At 36.0% G+C, this 21380-nt stretch overlaps 1 protein-coding gene across 4 annotated transcripts in view; it reads left to right on the top strand.

The window, feature by feature from the left end:
* OXR1 (oxidation resistance 1) overlaps positions 1-20478 on the top strand; it is a gene marked incomplete at its 5' end in the record, with an annotated part of 77818 nt that extends 57340 nt beyond the window's left edge. Inside the window, 6 exons of one of the 4 annotated variants that reach the window (XM_082754327.1) lie at positions 6681-6761; positions 10065-10190; positions 10909-11061; positions 16174-16269; positions 16843-16916; positions 17574-20469. In XM_082754327.1, the coding sequence (XP_082610453.1) occupies positions 6681-6761; positions 10065-10190; positions 10909-11061; positions 16174-16269; positions 16843-16916; positions 17574-17709 (666 nt within the window). In that variant the 3' untranslated portion in view covers positions 17710-20469. Of the gene's footprint in view, positions 1-6680; positions 6762-10064; positions 10191-10908; positions 11062-16173; positions 16270-16842; positions 16917-17573 lie in introns of all 4 variants that reach the window. The other 3 variants (XM_082754325.1, XM_082754328.1, XM_082754326.1) reach the window with 3 other exon arrangements.
* Between the last annotated feature and the right edge of the window lie 902 nt (positions 20479-21380).

Below are 21380 nucleotides of genomic sequence, written 5' to 3' on the forward strand. Positions count from 1 at the left end.
GAAGCTGTGGATGCCCCATCCCTGGAAGTGTTCAAGACCAGGCTGGATGGGACTTTGGGCAACCTGGTCTGGTGGGAGATGTCCCTGCCCATGGCAGGGAGGTTAGAGTTGGATGATCTTCAAGGTTTCTTCCAACCAAAACCATTCTACAGTTCTGGAATGGCAGCTTGAGGTCAGGTACTGGGTGCTTTTGGTTTAGATAACTGAAACTCTGGTTTCTTTTACTTGCTAGTTCTGAAACTTCCTTCAATTATTTGCAAGATAAATCAACTGGGTCAGAAGATCTAGGTTTTGTTGGTAATAATGCTAATTTCTTTTCTTAAATTTTAGATTCTTTGACAAAACGAGTCAACTTGCATGACATCTCTAATATTCATAAATCTGATTCTTAACTCTTTGTACAGACATCCTAAGGTTTATTTAATGTTCCTGTTAAGTTTAACTCTTGCTGGCATTATCTTTCTCAAAGTAATGATTTCTAATATCTTAAATAGTTTGTTATAAAGGCTTCGAGAGTTGCTGTAAGCACTGTGTGCTTAAGGCTTTGATTGCATTCTTCTCAAGTGAATTTATTAATTCTGATTATTGTGAAACTTTTAATTTTTCTTCAATACATGTTTATTATGTCAAAGCAGATACTTAACAGTCTGTCCCGTGGTGCTGTGGAGACTGTACTGATCACAAGGCAAATGCTGTTGTCTTGTAAGATACTAAGCTCTTCTGTCACAGCTATGGAAAATATCCTGGTATGCAGAACAGCTCTGAGAGACTGCCAGTTTTAAAGAGAACAGCAGTGCCTGAGAGTTTAGTGGACTGCTGCTATTCTCTGATCCCTCTCCTTTGCCTAAAATGGCTGGCTGTTCCTCTTCATCAGCAGTGACAGGAAGCTGGTTTGGCTGAAAACCACTCCGATGGGTTCACTCTGCAGCCACACCTGCTTCCTGAGCTGACTTGCATGGCCATAGGCAGGTCCAGAGCCATGGTTCTCAATAGCTCTCAAATAGCTGTCCAAAATATTCCAATAGCTCTCAAAAGCTATCGGAATTCAATTTTTTTTTCAATTTATCTGTTTTCTAAACTTTTCCTTTAGCAAAGGGCTTAACTTGCATCTACAGTCATTTCCATCTGTGATCTATATTATGGGTCCTACCTCAGAAGATATATAGGAACGCTTCTGATGGTATGAGCAGGTAAACAGTCTGATAGATGCAGCTAAATTTTTGATATTAGCCTTGGTTTAGTGAAATAGGTACATATATCTGCAAGGAGGCACATGGAAACATTTATGCAGGGATTTTTTTTCTCATTAACATAAATTAAATTTGCGTTAGATATTTTTTTTTTTCAGAATGATACTTAATGTTTATCTAATGTAGTAATTGTTATGTATTAATACATTATTTTAATGCAGTTAATATATCATAAACACTCCTTTTTGTAACAGAAGACTGCTTCAATATTGCTTCCTTTCAGGCAGTATCTAAGAATTTTGAAAGGATGCTAAATTTGTCTGAAAAAAGGAACACGAAGTTTTTCTCTTAAAATATTCCCTAACAGCATTTGGTTCATGAATGTACCTTTTATTATCATTGTAACCTATTTGCAGCCTTTATAAAGGGTTTGATACTTTCTTACCTTTCTCCAGTTACTAATGAATTAGTAGTAGACTGATAGTTTGGAGTAACTTGTAAAGGGTTTAATAAAATTACATTGATTTCATTTTTATTTTAATCAAATAACTTGGCACAATTTGTGAAGCATTCTGGAGTCTGTTCACAAAGAAGCTTTCAGTTCACCTGATTTTGAGCAGATGTACTAAGGTTCAGAGTATAATTGTTCAGCTTTCATTCTCTTTCATATTCAGTTAATCATGAGAGTATAGATAACTGATGCTGAAGAAAACTGCTTAGGACTTTTACACCTTCTCCATTCTTACCTTTCAGAAGCACTGTTCAGCTCTGATAAGACAGAGGACATCGTTTCAGCTATTTGTTAGCTCCGAAAGTTCAGCTGTACTTGGTTTGAGAGCAGCAGTTAGACAGTGGTATTAGCAAACGCATCAAGTGCATGTGTTGGTCACTTTACTTCATTAAACTGGTAGAGGTTTCCCTCCTTGATGTAAACAGTGTGGTTTTTTTACAGCACTATATTGCAGCTGTATGGAACCAGTGGCTGGAAGTGTTGATGTGTCACTATGCATGTGGAAAACTGTCCTTCAAGGGCATTCAAACAATTGTAACTGGATATTCATGTGGATTGCTAACGGACTAATAAGTTCCATATTAGGATCTATCATTTGTGCTTTGCTTTTTGGGTATGCCAGCATATCTTGCAAGAGGAGGTCCTCTGACATACTTTCAGAAAAGCAGTGTTGCAAAACATGAGTTTCTCTAGAAGGACAATCCTAAGTCCCCTGCTAAGTTGGACAGTTAGCATGTAAACCCTCTTTTTGACTTAACAGCATTAAATATTCAAACTCCTGTATGTTTTACTGAGTGGTTAACTCATAACTGGTATGAAGTCAAGCTGAAAAGCATTCGCACTGGTCATACAACTTATCCCATATTTTCTCAACAGTATTGGTTTAGAATAGAGGCTACAGAATCTCTTTTGTCCTGAAACACTAACTTCCCAGTTGTACATTTTCTTTGCTTCAGTCTATACCAACCAGTGCCCAATTTAACCATGAGAGATTTAGCTGTCCTTGTCTCTGCCTTAATTCTTTTTGAAACAGTATATAGCTAGAGAGTCGGCAGAGGGTTCTTCAGGAACACTTTCTGACCCTCAAAGTAAATTTAAGTGTTCAGTAATCTGGATGCTGGCATAGTGAAGAGTGCAGTAAATCACACAGCAATTTCACATAGGTAGGTCTGCACTTTAATCCTGGGCAGAGTACCTAGATCAAGACAATTTGGGGCATACTGGCAACTTCTGTGTAAGGACGTGGTCTGTACTGGAATTTTGATAGCTTTATCCTTTCAAGCTTAATGACTTGAATGCAGAAGAACTTATCTAAATTTTCTCTGGACTTTGCTCAGTATTTGAAAGCCAGCAAGGATGGAGATACTGTGATTTTCCTTGGAACCCTGTGTCAGTCAGTCAATCATCTCCACTGTGGAGAATTATTTCTTTCATCTGATAAGAATTCGCCTTGTTGTGCCTTGTAACTAATGCCTTCCATCCTTTTAGTGCCCAGATTGGAAGCACAACAAAGGAATCAAGTTATTTGTTAGTATTGTCTCTCTTGCAGGCTACACAAACCAGCTCTCTCAGACAGTCCTTGTGTATCATGTTTCCACCCCTAATCATCCCCCCCAGTGGGCTCTGTGCAGTGTGTCAATCTGTCTTGGACTGAAGGGGACAGAAGTAGTCACAACATTGCATGTGCAGCTTCACAAGCTCCCCTAACAGGGGAGTTATCATCTTTCTTGACCTTTGGCATTGCTCTTTCATTTGTCACCTGGAACATGATTAGTCTTCATCTTCACAAGCAGCCACTGTTAAACACTTTGCCTACCGGGACACCAGATCCCACCTCCCCTTGGCCCTTACTCCTTTCCTGCAAAGCTGCTGTCTAGTCAGCCAGCCCTCAGCCTGTACTGCCACATGGGGCTGTTCTGGACAAAGGTGGGTCTTTGCTGCTACTCAACTTCAAGCATCTGGAGAGATGAGGGATGTCAGGAGGTTTCTGTTGCGTCATTATCAGCTCTTGCCCTTCCTTCTAGTGTATTGAGGACTTTCCCTAGAGTTTGGTCCTTCCTAAGCTTGCTGAGGGTGCATTTTCAGTGCTACTGAGCAGATTAAACAATACAGAATACTAGTGACTCCTATGGCTTATCAGTGGTTAAACTTTGAATCACTAGCATCAGCCCTTTGAGCCCAGCAATCCAGGCAATTTTTCGGTTTTGTCTTCATATGCTCAAGACATAACTGATTTGACTGCAAGGCAGCACAGTGTTAAAAGCCTTTGTGAAATACAGATAAATGGCATCCACTACTGTCTGCCCAAAATGAAAGAATTTTAGTACAAAGAAACATTCTGTACTGAAGACCAGAGTGCAGTATGATGCATATGAAACTGCCCTTGTCTTTCATGGTTTCCATGTATTTCTAACAGTGTGTGAGTGAGAAAGTGAAAGCTCAAAGTGGAATGAGGTAGGAAGTATCTTCTGCAATGATCAGGATAGTAGACAGCCAGTACAGAGGCATGGGGAAGAGAAGAAATAACCAATTTATTTGATGTGGTGAAACTGAATGGAGGACTAATATGGCTATAAAAAAGGAAAATGAAGAAATCTTGATGGAATAGGACACTGCATAAGCAGAGTATAGATAAAACCAAATGTAAAGCACAGGAAGCTTCTAACTAATTAGACTACTACCATTTCAAAACAGCCCTCAGACCTAGCAGAGACAAAATGGTAGCAGTTTTCAAGATACATCTCACTTTATGGATGAACTAGTAGAAGGTAGTTGCCAGTAAGCTTAAAGATGTATCCGATTGCATGACTAAATGAGCTACAGAATCCAGAAATACGTAGTTTTGTCCACTCTAAAGCAAAAATAAATGATGTTGACCTGAACCATAAGCATTTTGTAGGTCATGCACTATAGCTGAACTATTGAGCTACTTTAACATACTCATTTCAAGCCCAGTTCCCATCTACTGAAACGCATAGTGATGAATAGCTAACCTTGAAACATTTGTCCTTTTGGCTTACTCAGAATGCTAGTATGGACTGTATGCTTAAAATAAATACTAGACTTGAGAGGGTGGATCCCTCTATTCCAGGCCTCTAATTTTCTTGTTTGTAGTTTGAAATTCTGTGACATGATTTTTGTGGTGATTGTCACTGCATAGTCACAGACTGTGGTATGCAGGCTTTTGTCCACAAGGCAGATATGAAGGTCCAAGTGTAATGTGACGGTGCGTAATGTGTTCAGGATGACGAGATGTTATTATGGATACTTACTCAAATAAATATATGTTTCTTCTAGGTAAGAAATCTGTCAGAATACCTTGTGTGCACTGTTTGAGGTTGTAGGCTTCCCTATGGCATATGAACAGACACGTCAGACTTGCTGACACTCTTGCTTAGTGATCTAAGGATTTCGCAAATGAAGGGTTGTGATAGAGTATTCATTTGACAAGTTGAAGGCAAGATGTCATTGCCTATAAAATTGTCAACATTACAGTATGTGAAATGGCATCTATATAATGGTTTCAGGCACTATGAGATTTTTTGGGGGGGCAAGAGTCTCCTTAAGTAACCAGGTACTCACAGACTATTTGAAGTTAAACATCTTATGTGGTAGGGACTGTGCTTGAAGAAGTGGTAAGACTTACAAGTCCTTACTGTCATCATGAAAAGCAAGAAGTTTATAAGTTGATGGGAAGAATGATGTAAAGATGTAACAAACTGTCACAGCAAATAAATTGATCCAGCTACGCTATCATTTGTATGCTTGGGGAATACTTCTAAAGCTTTACATGTAACTACTTGACTCTGAGAATGCACAAAATACAATCTATTCTTTATCTTTTATAAGAGAACAATGGAAAGTAGTGGACATAAAATGAGTGCTAGTAGTTTAGTTTATTCAGTTATAAAACTGGATGTTACAAATATTCCTTTTTCCTTGCCTTGCAGTTGCATGGGTAGAGTGAACCATCACTACTCAAGAGCCAGTCATGTGTGACTGGGCTCTGTACTCAGGACAGTGGCGAGTATCTGGCCAAACTCCTTGTAGTAGGGGCAGGTAGATGGGGAGCTGCTGGACTTGTGGTTATCTTCCTTTGCATTGTGGTAGGATCTCTAGAAATTTTTAATATGCTCTTACTACATGGGACATCCATTTAATCTCTTCACCAGCTGTTTTAAGATGCTTTCATATAAATGATGATTTTGAGTCTTTCTCAAAATCACATTATCTGCTGTAGTTACATCCAAATGACTGTTGTAGTCCTTTAGCCAGCTTGTTGCACCCAGAGCAGCATGTTCTAGAGCTTTCTGACTAAAGGCTTTCTGTCTGTACACCTCCTGCAAAAATGGAGGTGGCATTTGGAGTGAATGTGTTGATGCGCAGCTGTGTGATGGACAAGCAGCTCCTGAAGCTTTGGAAGTGAATGGAAAGTACAGGATAAAGATATTGTGGGGGTTACTGGCCTGTAGTCCTGCTACCTTGTTTTTTACTATCTTTACTGACAGATAGAAGAGTTGAACCTATTAAGAAATCTGAGGTTTGCTTCTAGTTATTCTGCTTCTGAAAGCAAACCAGGTTCAAAGGATTCATTTAATCTGGATGTAAAGAAGGTTTGAGAGGACTTTGGGGGTGTAGAGTGTGGGTTAAGGCATGCAACTCAGATTGATTTATAACTTAGCATCCTGATACTGGTAACTTTGTGCTTCTTTATCAGTTCTACATTCATCCTAGAACACTAAGATGCATCAGACTGCTAGTGCCATTGGTGTTTAATGTGTAAGTTTGCTATGTCTACTCATAAGTCTAAAATCGCCTACGTGTGCATTGTCCTTGCCAAAACAAACATCTTTTAGCACTTCTTGCTTGTTATCATTGCCCGTTTTTCCTTCATTATTCTCCTCCACTTTTTTCTTTCTTACCTTTTTACTTTTCTTCAACTGTCAGTGGAATTATTGTCTTCCTGTCTCCATATTCAGGTAGTGTCAGTGGCTGAGTATCACCGCAGGATCGATGCTCTAAATAGCGAAGAACTGCGCACACTCTGCAGACGTCTCCAGGTGCACTCTTCAGTAGTTTAAAACCCATCTCCAGATACTAAAGACATCTTTCTTTGTAGTGTCTTTGATCAGGGCAAGCCCCATATTAAGTGGGTTTGTCTTGTCTACAACACTACAAGGATCCAGCAGAAAATTCCTTTGTTTTGGATGTATTTAATTGTACAATGCTATGATGGAATGCAGTAACTTTATGATGAAGTTATTACTTCCAACTCTTTCAAACAGGAATTTTCTGTCAGAATTTGAAAACTTGTTCTCAGTACTGCTTGGAGTGATGTGTTTTAACTTCCATTTTAGACTGGTGTGTTGTGTTAGATAGAAACTTTCCTAAAAAGAATGCAAAACAGGTGAAGAATCTAAAAACTGTTGCATAGTTGCATGGATGTTTAATTTTATATAGGGATTATTCATCAAGAATCTCTTAGTATTTGGCAAGTATGAAGCTTCACTTCTGTGGAATAGGTAAGTATTTATTTCATTATACAAGCAGGTAACTGAGGCAGTTCAAAATGTCAAAGGTTATACAAATGGAGCTGATAACGGAACTTCCTTTATCAAAACCAGTATTTTATTTTGGATTTTTGAAGGCTTACTGATGTGGACTGGAACTGATACTTGCATTCTCTTTAGGTGTTCCTTAGTTTGATAGTTGTACATCTCAATTCAAAGTTTTATATCATATCTAACTTACTGATGGAAAGCATAACACAGAACTCTTAAGAGCTCAGTTGTTTTTTCCTGTAGTAATTGGCTGCTGAAACTTTAGAAAGTTCATTTCATGTTTATTTTTTTACTTTAATCTTGGCTTTTTAAACCATTATATAATTATGCAATCTCTTCTTAGTTCTTTTATTTCAATTTATTTAATACTTAGTAATTTGCTACGTAAGCATTTTATTAATAGCAAGGTTGTGTAAATTGATAGTGAGCATAAACCCAGAAGTTGCACTTCTACAGGAAAATCAAAAATTCTGCAGAGAAGATAAATTCCCATTTGAGAACAAAACAGTTGTCTCTGACAAGTATTGGTGGGGAATCTTTGTATTAATATCCTGGAAATGCAACAGTTCTTTTCAAATAACTCTCACCTGGGATGCCCCAACTCAAGATTTAAGCTGACTTGAAAAAGCTGATGTGATGGCCACAGCCTGGAAGCTGTGCGTGCTCCAGACTCTGCTCTGAGGCTGTTTTTTTGGTTTGTGGTGTAGACAGCCTGACAGTTACTAACTGCAGTAGCCCCTGGAATGTGCACATAGGTCAGTCTGCTTAATGGAAATTGAGCAGGAAATACATGTGCAGGAGCTGCACTTGGTTCTGTCAGATAGATAGCCTTCTACGTCTGCTTCTACAAAGCAGTATTTTTCCTAGAAAGTTGCTCTACTGTTTTCATACAAAAACAAGTCTTTAATACAAATTATTCATGTTTGCGTGGTGTGCTTTAATCAATATTGAAGAATAACAGGGAATAAACTTTCTGCTGTACTCTTGAACATTGCTGAGGCTTTTACAGAGGTGAAGCAGTATAAGATGTATGAGAGGTATGTAAGGTAGAAAAGACTGGGCTACTAAATAACATCTTCTATAGATAGCACAAATGCAATATGTGTGTCATCTTTGTATGTGAGAAGTGCAGATACTTTTTTTCCTCAGGACACAGAAATTAGTGCATAGTTGACACTAGAAACAGTTGTCACCCTCCACTGAAAAATGGAAGGCCTGAGTTTTTTGCTTACTTGATTGTTGCTTTTTAAGTGTACCTTTCCTGGAGCTTAGAATTAATGTTGCAATTAAGTTATTGCACGCATATACTTAGAGTGTGTATATATACAACTATTTTTAAGTAACAGGAGTTCATGATAGGAACTTTTTTTCATAGCTCTTAAGGGAAAGAAAGGTGATAACATGGGGTTGGATTTCTTGCTGTGGTTTTCTTGCCTTCCTCCCAGGTGGTGTATTTGTTTAAATACTCCTATGTGTATTCCAGTGTTTTCTTTTATCTAGCTTTTCTTTAGTTAACTAAGAAAGTTCTTTCTGAAAGGCTTGGCAAAGTTTATCACAGTGGTACATGAAATACTGTAGTTTTCATGTATGTTTTTAATATGAGCTATATGGCAAACACAGGTGGTTTTTTTTGTTTGCTTGCTTTTTTTTTTTTTTTTTTTTTCTGGAAATGGCAGGTATTTCCTTAAAATTTGCGGGATTCAGGCTTTGAATATTTCAGTCTGACCTTTACTGAAACTTAGTTGAGGCTGCTAAATTTTTCAGGTGTACTCGTTCTTGTTAAGGCTTCTTTATTTATTAAATCTCTGTTATAATAAGTCTTGCTGCAGTGGTTTATGTTGCTAACTTCCTTAACTTTCAGTCCTGCACTTTTGTCAGATTAAGCTATTCCCACAATAAGCTTTAACTACTTCTGTAGCAAGATTTATAAAAGGAAAACTGGTTCTTAGTTGGTCTAGTTTTTGTTGCATGGCATTTTAGCTTGAAAGTGCTAATGAATGCAGACTAAGCTAAACAACTGCTGTGATCTATGAAATCTGATGCATTTTGTGGCCTTCTGCCATCTCCAGCAAATGGTGGTCATCAACTGATTAGGGTAGGTGTATGGGCAGGGGATTTTAAACTACTGCAGGAGAATTGAATAATGCATCTCTGCCAGATCTCCCAAGATCAATATGCAGCATTAAGTGTTACTGCTTTCTTCTCCCCACCCCTCTCAGCTGTCAAATCTTTCTTCTTTTTCCCATAAGTACTCTAGCAGATCAGCTCATAAAGTAGCAATGTTCCTAGAGCTCAATTCAGATGCTTTACTCAAGGTGTTTGACAACAGTCTTTTCAGATACATAGTAGAGATGTGGAAACTTTCACAGGTACTCTTAAAAAAAAAAATTGATACAGAAACTGCTGAGATTTTTTTATTAATATTTTGAAGTTTAAATTCCTTTTCTGAGCTCTTTAAATTATATTTAATGTGAATGATACAATGGAATTAAAATGCAAGCGTGTGCCTTGACCTCAGAAAAGCATTTGACTCCTTCACCTGTCTGAAGGATTTATTTTAGCATAAAACCGTGGCTTCTTTCTGAGTAGGTAACCGTGTAATTTAATATTAATATATTGTTGAATATTGGCTTGCTATTGGAAACAGTGACAATCTTGCTTAGATCAAATTAATGGATTTTTTTAACTTTCAAAGGAGCTGCATAACTGTAAATTGGTAACTGCATGGTTTTAAACCTGCAAATTGTATCTTCCCTGCTGATGGTATTGCAAATACTTATTTTTCTGTGATTCTTTTTGTAGATAACAACAAGAGAAGATACAAATTCAAAACAGGCAACAAACATAAAAACAGACCTGGAGCCTGAAGCATTCCGGCCAAATCTTAGTGATCCCAGTGAATTACTCCAGCCAGAACAAATAGAAAAGGTATTTACTTACTTACAGGATTTTTTTAGTGTTGTATGTTGATGCTTCACAAATGATATGGCATTGTGTAAAACACACCAAATAATTTAAGGCCTTGTGTGGTACAAATGCATAAGTCAACACTTTCGTAGCAAAAACTTTAGTTTTCTCCTATCACACTTTTAATATATCTTGCTAACATTAGTCTCTTTGCCTCTGTTTCATTCTTTTTGACAACAGTGTGGTGATCACTGCAGTTCTCACTGTCCAGTCCAAACTCATCACACTATATATGGTTATTGAAGGTTTGCATCAAGGGTTATGTTCAAAGGCATGGGAACAGGAGAGCAAGCATCTTTTATTCTTCAGTTTGTTACCTGTTGACTTGAGTAATATACATGTAGTATACCAGTACTGAGATGTAGTATTGCTATGCAAGAATAACTACATGCCTTTACTGTCTTTAGATAACTTCGAGACTTTACCAAACATGTACTCATTTGGTGAAACCATTCTTCTCCTGTAGATCACTGGTAGAGCTGGGAGAATAAACTTCCTTGAGAGACCAAGGATAGAAAATGTGGGTGAAACTTGTAGGCTGACTGGAGTTTCTTAAACTAGCTGTTAAGATTGCTTGTAGTAGCTCAGAAGAATATTATCAGCCTTTACTGGTATGCAGTATGTTTTTACAAATAGTAAAAATAAATAAGTAAAAGGATTGTCATTATCCTCTTAACAGCTTACAAAGTCTCTTCCACCGCGGACTATTGGATATCCATGGACTCTTGCCTACAGTACTGCCAAGCATGGCATGAGTTTGAAGACTCTGTATCGAACTATGCTGGGATTAGATACACCTGTGTTGTTGGTTATCAAGGACAGTGATGGACAGGTACGAAACTGTGTGAAAGTTGGAACCTGCAAAATTGATTCCCAATTTTGGGAATTATAAAGGAAAGGAGGAAAACTTATGTGTATCAAAATGGTTTCCTTCTTAGTAGTTACAATAGAGGCTTTTTAAAAAAAAATGTGATTCACCATCAAGGAGTACTCTGACATACTGTAGTTCTGGGAAATACTATAACGATACTAGTTCACTGTCAAACTGTGACTCTTATAATATTATTGAATTTACTCTTACTATTCTTTTTGTAACATACTTACAACACTAGAAATGATCTCTAAACTTCTGATGCCAGAAGGTCACGTTGAGTTGGAATGTCTTTGCCAGCTACTGCTAGTACGTTCTGTGTCTGCAGCCAACATCTCTCTCCCATTCAAGGGCTATGGGATCTTTACTGCATGACGTTATATTCCTTGATTCTCTCTCTGTGGTGTAAATTTGAGAAACTGGATCACATCTTGCCATTTGAGTAGCAAGCATGCTCTCTTGAGGATTCTAATAAAAGATAAACATTACAGGCAGCATGAGACTTTGATTCTTTCTTACTGAATGTCCTGTGCTCTCTCATGCAAGTGACACAGCCACTGCAAAAGCTAACATTTACTTTACTTACCTGTCCCACTTTGGTAACAACTGTTTTTATTTTCAGGAAGCATGGGCTCATATCACCTCATATCATTCAGGGGGGCTGAAAACTGTAAATAAAGGGTATGTTTTCTAATTCGAGTCCCAACTCATTTTTTTTTTTTTTTTTCCCATTCTGTTTCCTGCCTCATGGATTCCCTTATTTAAAAAAGAAAAATTTCTTCTAAACCTCTGTGCTAATACAATATTTTTTTTCAACATAAATTCTTTAAAAGAGAACTTTTCATTACTTCTTAATCTTGAAGATAAAAACTATTCAGTAGACTTGATGTCTCAAGAGACCCGTCAGCCTCTTCAAATGTACTTTGGTAACTTTTCTTCTCTGATTCTGTTATTAGCTTCTCAAGATTAATTTCTGCATCCTACAAGTTACCTGCTTCCTGGTACCAGATTATCTGGCCCAGAGCCAAAATGTTCTGTTTCAGAACATTCAGACTGTCCTACCACCACCATGTAGTATTGCAATGCTGTTGAAACTATTCAGATAACTTTTCATAAGTATCTCAACTTGCATGTTGAAAAAGCACCCTGTTTGCCCAACTGAAACAGGGAATTCATAACTATGACAATTTTATTTTTTTTTTCTTGTTGTTGAAGCAAGCCATGACTAGTGTTCTCAATTTAGAGGCTCTAGTCTGGGAAAATTGATGAAAGTGTTTGGACTTTTGAGTCAAGTAGGCACCAGAACTTAACACTTTTCATAGTACTCAAAGCTTGACTGGATGAGACCCTGATCCAAGCCAATATAGCTTCAGAATTAGTCTTCCTTTGAGCAGAAAACTGTACAAGATAACTATCTGATGTCCATTACAATTTAGGTTATTCTAATCCTATATAAATTATTCCTGTATTTATAATGAAGCAAGCTTTAAAGTATCTCAGTCAAAAATCTGTAAAGTTCTCCATTTGGTTTGGAGGTGTGCTTGTTTTGTATTTTACAGGTATACAAATAACAGCACTGAGATGATCTGATACGGACACAAATAAATGCTTTGTGAAAAGTTCATATCTGTGTAGAGTCTGGACTAAGATGTTTTAAGATTGGCCAAACTCTTTACATTATTTTAACTGTTAATTCCTGAGAAGGAGCATCAGTTTTTAATTAAAAATCTCATATTTACTTCAGAGCAGGATGTAAAGTTAGTCCTGAATGGACTAACTTGATGTGAACTAAATTGACTAAATTGATGTGAACTAAGTCATGCACTAGCTTACTTGTTTCTTGTGACACTGAGGTAACAAATGAAACCCTAGAAGAAGGTTATGTTACTAAAGAAACGTATTGCTGGAAACTAGGTATTTGGTTACTCTAATCTTCTAGTATTTAAAGATTATCTCTGATATTTGGCCAGTAGTCTCTGAAGGACAATGAACCAATACTTCTTAAAGTTCTGATGGAAGACCTGATTTTTATAAAGAATTAAGCCAGTAAACTCCTTTAGCCAAAACTAAATAAAGCATGTAGAAAAGAATCCTTTTTCCAGCCTTTACTCAGAGTTTTCAGTAATACCCAAAGTACCAATTTAGAATGATTGACTACTGTAAATTTAAAATATCATTATCTAATCTGAATCGTGTGTTAGGTGAGGAGATATCATAGACTCAAACTAAGCTGACTATTTTTAGAAAAAGGATTTTAGAGTTTGTGGTCTTTATAGTAAGATATCACTTAATTCTGAAATCAAACAGCAATTTTAACTACTTTTTCTGTAACTTAATTTTAGCATTCTTCACAAAATTGCAGAGGGAAAGTTTTGCATGTCTTTGTAGCAGTCGACTGAGTGACTCTAATTGATTAAGCCAGCTGATTTTCCACTAATATGAAACAACAATTTCATTTTTATCTATTTAATTTTTATTTCTTTCTGTATTGATGATGATCACTTCCTCAGCCATCATGCCATAATTGAGAGATGCACTTCTCTGATCTCCTTCTGTTTTTAATCTTGTTGCTGCTGCTTGAGCATATGATCACTTAATATTCTGCCCACAACTTACTGTATGTAACACCTGCATCGGATGTTATACTTGGACAGTTCTCATATGAACTTTCTCTGACCTAGGAGGCTATCAAGCCAGTAATGGGCTAACAACAACAAAAAGCTGTAGGTTGTAAAAATATTGGGAATATATAATTTCAAGTATAATTTTAATAATTTCAAATTAAAAATAACCAACCAAACAATATTTTCTGGAAAGTAACAGGAAACTTTTTTTTTTCTTTAGTGTTCCTTCATTTTGGTCTAATTTGGTTGATTTCCCCAGAAAGTAAAATGTATATATCCATTTCTTTATCTCATACAGCTGTTTTGTTCATGCTTAAACTGTGGGATAACAAAGAAAAATGTCTTTACATTATTTGTTCCTGTATGTTCAATGAAATAACTACCTATGCAAAAGAAGTATTGACATAGTTCTTCTGTGATCTTGGATTAAAACTTCCTTCCACATTCTTGAACAGCAAAAAATCCAACTCAGTTATGGAAAATTGTACTTCAGTGATTGAAACTTGACGTTTTTAGACTGAATTTGCTATTTAACAATGCATTTAAAACGTGAAAAGTGAACACCTTTAGCTGACTATAATATTTTGTTTCATCTGCTTGTTAAGTAAGCTTAAAAACAAACAAACAAAAAAAAACACTACAAAGAATCTGATTTTAGTGTACATATTTGTCAAAAGTATGATCCAAGGTAAAGTATCTTGTCAATGTAGTGATGTTCTTAATAAATTAAAAATAAAGTAGTAAGGAAACCTCTTCAGGTATTATGGTTTAGAGGAAATTCAGTGTGTAAATCCTCTCTTCTGCTCCATAATAATAAGTTGAGGGTCTCAAAATTGACTTTTAAAAGTGTGTAGTACTACCTGCACCAAAGTAATTTTGTTTGCTGTTTTGCATAATTCCTTCAAAATTATTAAAAGTTTATTGTAGGAAATTAGTATTTGAATTCAATAAAAATGTTTCAGAAAGTGTGCTATTGACATGATTGTTCTCAGTTACACTTCTAAGACATAATCTTATGTGCGTTATCAGGACCTTTGAAAATTATCCCTAAAAATCTCCTGAAGAACAGTAAATGATGTCTTGGGTGTCTCATAACCAGTCGAAGATTATGTATCAAGGGGAGGAAGATGCTTTATTTTATAATAAGCACATCATTCCCTTACATTATTCTCCTTTAAAGCTTGCTGCCTTTTATTTCAACTAGAAGTTTGAAGTTTCTGAACAAGAAACTTTCCAGACCACAAAAAATTCCTGAGAAGTACAGAATTCTATAACAGCAGTTGTTCTGAACTGGTATAAAAACCAAGCCAACTTTAAAACAGTCTTTGCACAGAGCTATCAAATATATAATCTTTGAGTTCCTGGTCTGAAAGTTGTGACTTGAAGGAGCTTGAACTAGTTTCATATATATTAATGGCTACTACAGACCTCAACATGGAATGTAATGGTTGGAAAACCTACCTATGGCTATGGAGCTTCTTAGGATGGGCAGAAGAAAATACCTTGATTTATATCCCAAACACTGGATGTCAGGACATGAGCTTTAGTGCCTCACTCTCATGTGTCATGAGATTTACTGTTTAACGTGAATAAAAAAAAAAAATCTTTTTTTTTTTTTTCTTATACAGGCAAATAAGAAAGTGCTAGTGGACTGCTTTGATATTTGCATCTAACTCTGCTTTTGCAGATGCCGAAACAAGTTTTCTACTAGCAACAGAAACACTAATTTTGTGCTCCATGTTGTGCACTTGATTTTGCATAATTATGTAGGGTGTTTTTCTAATTCTAGTTCCTGAGAAATTGATACTATTTAAGTCCAATTTTAAAATTTGGTAATGAGTCCTCCGACATTTAACTACTGCTGAAATGTTCTTATTACTGAATATATATTCAGAAATATACATACTGAATATACATACTGAAAATACTCTTACTACACAAAAAAAGGTTTAGATTAAGTCTGTCTCTACTGTAAGACAGGGTAACTGGTGCTTACCTGCTGGAAAGAATAAATCCTATGGAAAAAAAAAAGGTACAGCTAGGAACTTGCTGATAATAGTGTAGTTGAAGAACAAGAAATGCATATATAGAACCTTATGATTTGAAAATATGTAAATCATTTCTGAGAATTTCCAAAGTTTAGTTTCTATCCTTTGATTTAAAAAAAAAAAATGTTTTTTATTTTATTTTATTTTTTTTTTGGTATTGACTTAGTGAGGGAGAGTCCTCTTACGTTCTTTTGTTTATTGTATCACAAAGCACCACAACATAAATCAGTGCGCTCAGGACCATGATAATGTTTAAAGTTTATAATCCTGTAATGAATTCAAAATCTGGCAATGTTTACAACATGACTGATATGCTTATTAGTTAATACCAATCATCATTGACTCTCAGATGCTGTGCAGTTTTTCCTCAAGTATTTTCTTTTGTGTTTTTATTGTTACAGATTTTTGGTGCACTAGCATCTGAACCATTTAAAGTGAGCGATGGATTTTATGGCACTGGGGAGACCTTTTTGTTCACTTTTTCTCCAGATTTTGAGGTAAGAAGATATACCTTGGTATGGCTTAACTTTCCCCCTTCCCCCATGTGCATTATCTCCTAAGATACTGAATAAGTGTAACAGTAAATAATAATAATAAAAAAAAAATATCTAGGATTTGGCACAAAAAAACAGCATACTAGCTTTTCCACAGAATCAGTAGGTGCTCAGTAAAATAGTAGCGTTTGCATAGTGAAAAGCTTCCTTAAGCTGACTCATCTGCAAGATTTTTCTGCTATTTAAAATTCTGCTACATTTATCTAAAAAATTCAGAAATGATGACATCATTTTAAAGGCTGTATCATCTAACCTCTGCGTGATTTCTTGGCATTTTTCATTGTGTAGAAGCCTTATTGCTCAAGGAAGAGATAGTCTAGTGTAGTGTTGTTTTAAAATAGTATAAAAAATAGACTTTGTTCTGCTTCTGTGTCTGCATTTATCTGTTCCCAGAGTTTTTGTGTGAATTTGGTAACCGTATTAAATTAGCATATACCATGTTTATTATTGTTTGATTTTCCTCAACCCAAACAAAGTTGACATATTCTAATTTGCTAGTCTGTTTTTTTTCATTAGGTTTTCAAATGGACAGGAGACAACATGTTCTTCATTAAAGGTGACATGGACTCCCTTGCTTTTGGTGGAGGAGGGTAAGTTAAAACTCATTTATCATTAGGAGGAATATTAACTGTCTATGTGTATCTTCATACTTTTGAAAAGCAAGCTTAGAATTTGACATACGAGCTTTCAATAGTTATCAAATGTGAATGATTGGTAAACTTAGAAGGTTTGTCTTCAGTGTAGTGTGACATCAAGTTACTTGCATGAGTCTTGATATATTCCAAATGGACACAAGATAGTTGCTTCTTAAGGCATGTAAATATGAAAAATAACCACAACTACAAAAGCCCTGCATTTAAATGGTACCATTCCAAGATATGCTAGTGTCTTTAGAAACTGTTCTATTCCTTTTTTTTCCCCCGTGGAAGTACGTAAGCTTATAGGATATTTCCTATATTCATTATCCGTATTCTTCTCACATATAAAAGTAGTGGTATACCTTTTTCTTAATGCAAATGGAAGGGGTTGATTACTGTGGAAATACGGTTAGTTTTTTTTATTGCTATTTCAGAATACTAAAAATTAATGAGGAAAAGTCCTTTGCAGCTTTAAATTTATCAACAGAAGTACTTGTGTTGAAAAAGAGTTCTATAGTTCTTGTTCCCAAATTCTGAATTAAAAGTAAAATCAAACATTTAATATTAACCTCCTCAATCTTTCATATTAATACATTGTCTGTCTTGCAGTGGGGAGTTTGCTCTTTGGCTCGATGGTGATCTCTACCATGGAAGAAGTCATTCGTGTAAAACATTTGGGAATCATACACTTTCTAAGAGAGAAGACTTCATTATTCAAGACATAGAAATTTGGGCTTTTGAATGAGTATATAACTATTTCTACAGGGTATTGTCCCAAACCTGAAATTAATCAGTGCAGCTCAAAGTCCTTATGAGCAATATAATGAACCTGTTTACCTTTTTTTTTGTAAGTTTTCAGCATGACCATCAAGTTGTTATTTTGCAGTAGCAGACTTTTTTTATGCTTTCATGTGTGTAATATACTGTCCTACTTTTTCTAAGCTGTAGACACTTTTACAAAACACTGACTGTAGACTAAAAAAAGAAATCAGTTACTTCGAACCTTGCAGCCTACAAACTTTATCATCCTTTTTACAGTTGCCTCCCATGTTTACCACACACATCTTTCTGTAATCCTGCTAGGGGGCTGCTTCATTGAGTATAGTTTATTATTTTTGTATTCAAATTATATCTGTGAATGAAGTTGCCCTCTGTGAACCTACATAAGAAGAAAGCTGTGTGTGGGTATTTGGCAGTAGTATTACAGTGATTGGTCTGGACCAATGATGGGTAAATTTGTATGGTGCCACAAACAGACAAGATGCCTAGCATTCCTTCTTAACACATACCAGGACGCATATGATCGAGTTAAGATATTCAAAGTCAACAGTGCCACTTGTCTTGTTTTTTTGTTCATGTTTAGAAAAAAGTCAGTTAAACAATGTGTTCTAGCTGCATGCTGATTGTATTAAAGAGTGATTTGCACATGCTGTTAATGATCTGCAGGTTTGGGACAATTACTGACAATATTGAGCTACATGGCAAAGATCTTTAAAATAGCAGGGTAACATAAGAATGTGATAGTTCCACAAAATTAAAAGGCTAAAGCAAGTAAAACTCAGACAACTTGTAGCTATAGTAGGGCATTAAAAGTACAAAGATTATGAAACAGATGCATCTTTCTTCAACATAGTCAGATATATACTGTTATACTGTTGTAGCCGTGTAGCACATCAGCTCCAAGAATATAGCTTATTCCTGTCCAAAGAAAAAATAGTTGTGATGTTTTTTTGAGTGGGTCTATGTTGTAAATTTACAGTTAGCACCAGCTCTGATTAAGATGAGACAATGTACTATACGTAGACAATATCGTAATTCAGTAGACTTGTGGAATATGCAAACTTACTGTCATGTGACCTCAAAAAAATGACAGGCTAGTATACAGTTCCAGTAGCTCTTGTCCACTTTTGTAGGAAAATTGATAAGCCATTGTGGCAATAACAGCTCAACAAAACTGTTTGTTTCAAAGCTTTTATTCTATGTTCTGCAAAAAAAAAAAAAAAAAAAAAAAAAACACAAAACAAAAAAATTGCTGTTAAGTGTGACAGTGACTGACTTTGTGCTGAAATTTCAGCTATTTCAGATAAACATTGTATATTATCTTGTAAATTAATGTTTAAAGTAGTTTTGTTATAGAAAAGTGTTGATTGACGGGTTGCTTATAGCACTTTAAATTATTCTAGAAATGGAATAAAAGCCAAGTGGGTTGGCTTAAGTATATGTAGTTGTATAATTCAAAATAATTAGATCTTTGGGAAGTTTTAAAAACTTATTTGAAGACAGCTTACTGCTATGGTAATGAGAAAGGGCAGATGGTTCATCTTATAATATGCTAATGCTCAATATGAATAGAAATACAGGGCTTTGTTTCCTGTGTCTATGTATAGCTCTCTATCCTTATTAGAACTTAGTACAATGTGTAGACTAAATGTTTACAAAATAAGGAACTGTAAATAAATTAAAATGGCTTTTCTTCCCTTTGGTCTTCCACAGCAGTATTATTGTCTTTGTGGAGTTAAGACTAATTATTGCAAAAAAAATAAATCCTGTAATGGATTTTAAGTACTCTAAGGTCACAGTGATGTATAGCAAATAAATCTAAATATATGTAAAAAATAAACTTGAGTTGGAGTTTATTTAGAAGTTGGAGTTTACTTAGAAGCACAAATATAGGTTATTGCTGTTAGTTCAAAAACTTCACTAAATATATAGTACTCATATACTCATCCTTAACTTCTTACTCTTTTGATGTGTGATAGGTATTTAGAAAATGCCTGGAGAATTTCTATAAGAGTGTGGAAGAAGAGGGAACAAAAATAAAAGTGCAAGGGGCTTGGGACTTGTTTAATTGGAATTACGTGCCTGCTTTGAATTCCTTTCTCCTAATAACATTGAATGATAAATGGCTAGTAATAGCATACTGAAGTGTCACACAGCTTTTAGAATTTCTTTGGTCCTGCTTTGTCAAATATGTATATAATTAGCAACATACATATTTCTTTAAGAGTACTAAAAACAATTAAAATAAGAAACTGCTTAAGTCTACCTTTTTGTCCCCCCTCCCCTCCACTATACACACACCCTACCCCTCTCCAAATGAAGAACTAGAACAAGTCGGGATGTCAGTGCTTTCCATAGAAAGTAAAATGTAAAAATGAAATACCGGATTGTTTTGATTTGAAATACATAATGCGACACCTAATCGAGGTTCGTTCTGTTCTTGAGACTTCAAACTGCATACAGTATCTACCTTTTTTCCCCTCTCTCTTCAGCTTGTGGACCATGTTTACTTCTTGAATTCTAACTGTGAATTTTAGTATAGATACTTGGCTTAACTGTGGGAGTAAATAGTAACTGTAGTAGTAATTGTGTGTGTAATAAACTTTCCTGTCAGTTATTTAACATCAAGGTAAAATTCCTCCAGGGAAGAGTATATTCACTTCAACATGGGAAAATTCCCAAATGTTAAGCATTTGAGTAGAGAGGAGCAGTTGGTACTCTGGAGAGAAGAGAAAATATTCAGAAGAAGCTTCTCAAGCTGAAAGAATGAGGTAACAAACCTCCTGAAGTTCTTTGAAGACAAATGTGAAACGTGGCAGGGATGGAATAGCAGACTGAGGACTGTTGAAAAGGGAGCTTTTGCAGAAAAGGACCAAGGTATGGGATGAGACTGGGACAAGTTGAAAATGTCAGCCAGGAGAAAGCCAACTACATACTGGGCTGCAGCAGAAAGAGCAATAACGGGTCGAGGGAGGTGGTTTTCCCTACTCTTATTGTTAGTGAATCTACATCCAGAGTATTGTCTCCAATTCTCGTGCACTTAGTGCAAGAGAGATTGGCAAACTGGTGTAAATCCAGAGGAGAGCATCTGAAATGAGTGGAAGACTGGAGCATGCATCCTACAAGAAGAAGCCAGGTTTGCCTAGCCTGGAAAGGAGAAAACTAAAGGAAGTTCTAAGTGCTATTTTCAATTACATAATGGGGATTTGAAGAGAAGGTTTTCTTGGACTTCTTAGGATCTTGGAAGTGTGCAATGAAAGGAGGAGAGGCAACAACCACAAGCTGCAGCAGGGGAAATTTTCACCTAAACAAAAGTAATTTGTTTTGTTTTGTTTTTCTCCCCACAGTGAGGACAAATAAGCACTGAAACAGGTTTCCAAAGAAGCTGTAAAATATCCTTGGAGGTTTTCAAATTTAACAGCATAAGGTCTTAAATTGCAATTACTGAGCTAAGTAATACTGTCAACACAAGTACTTCTTGTGTTCACTCTGTGCTTCTGCAAATAAGTGTGAGGTAATACTGATAGCTCTTCAGCTAAGAACCAGAGATCTTCTCTCCATGCGTGGGATGCTGCAGGCTCATCTATCATATGAAATCTTGTGTATAACATACCTGAAGGGAAGACTTTCAGAATT

Source organism: Aythya marila (assembly GCF_965140915.1).
Source record: "Aythya marila genome assembly, chromosome: 2".
In the NCBI taxonomy this organism is placed as follows: domain Eukaryota; kingdom Metazoa; phylum Chordata; class Aves; order Anseriformes; family Anatidae; genus Aythya; species Aythya marila.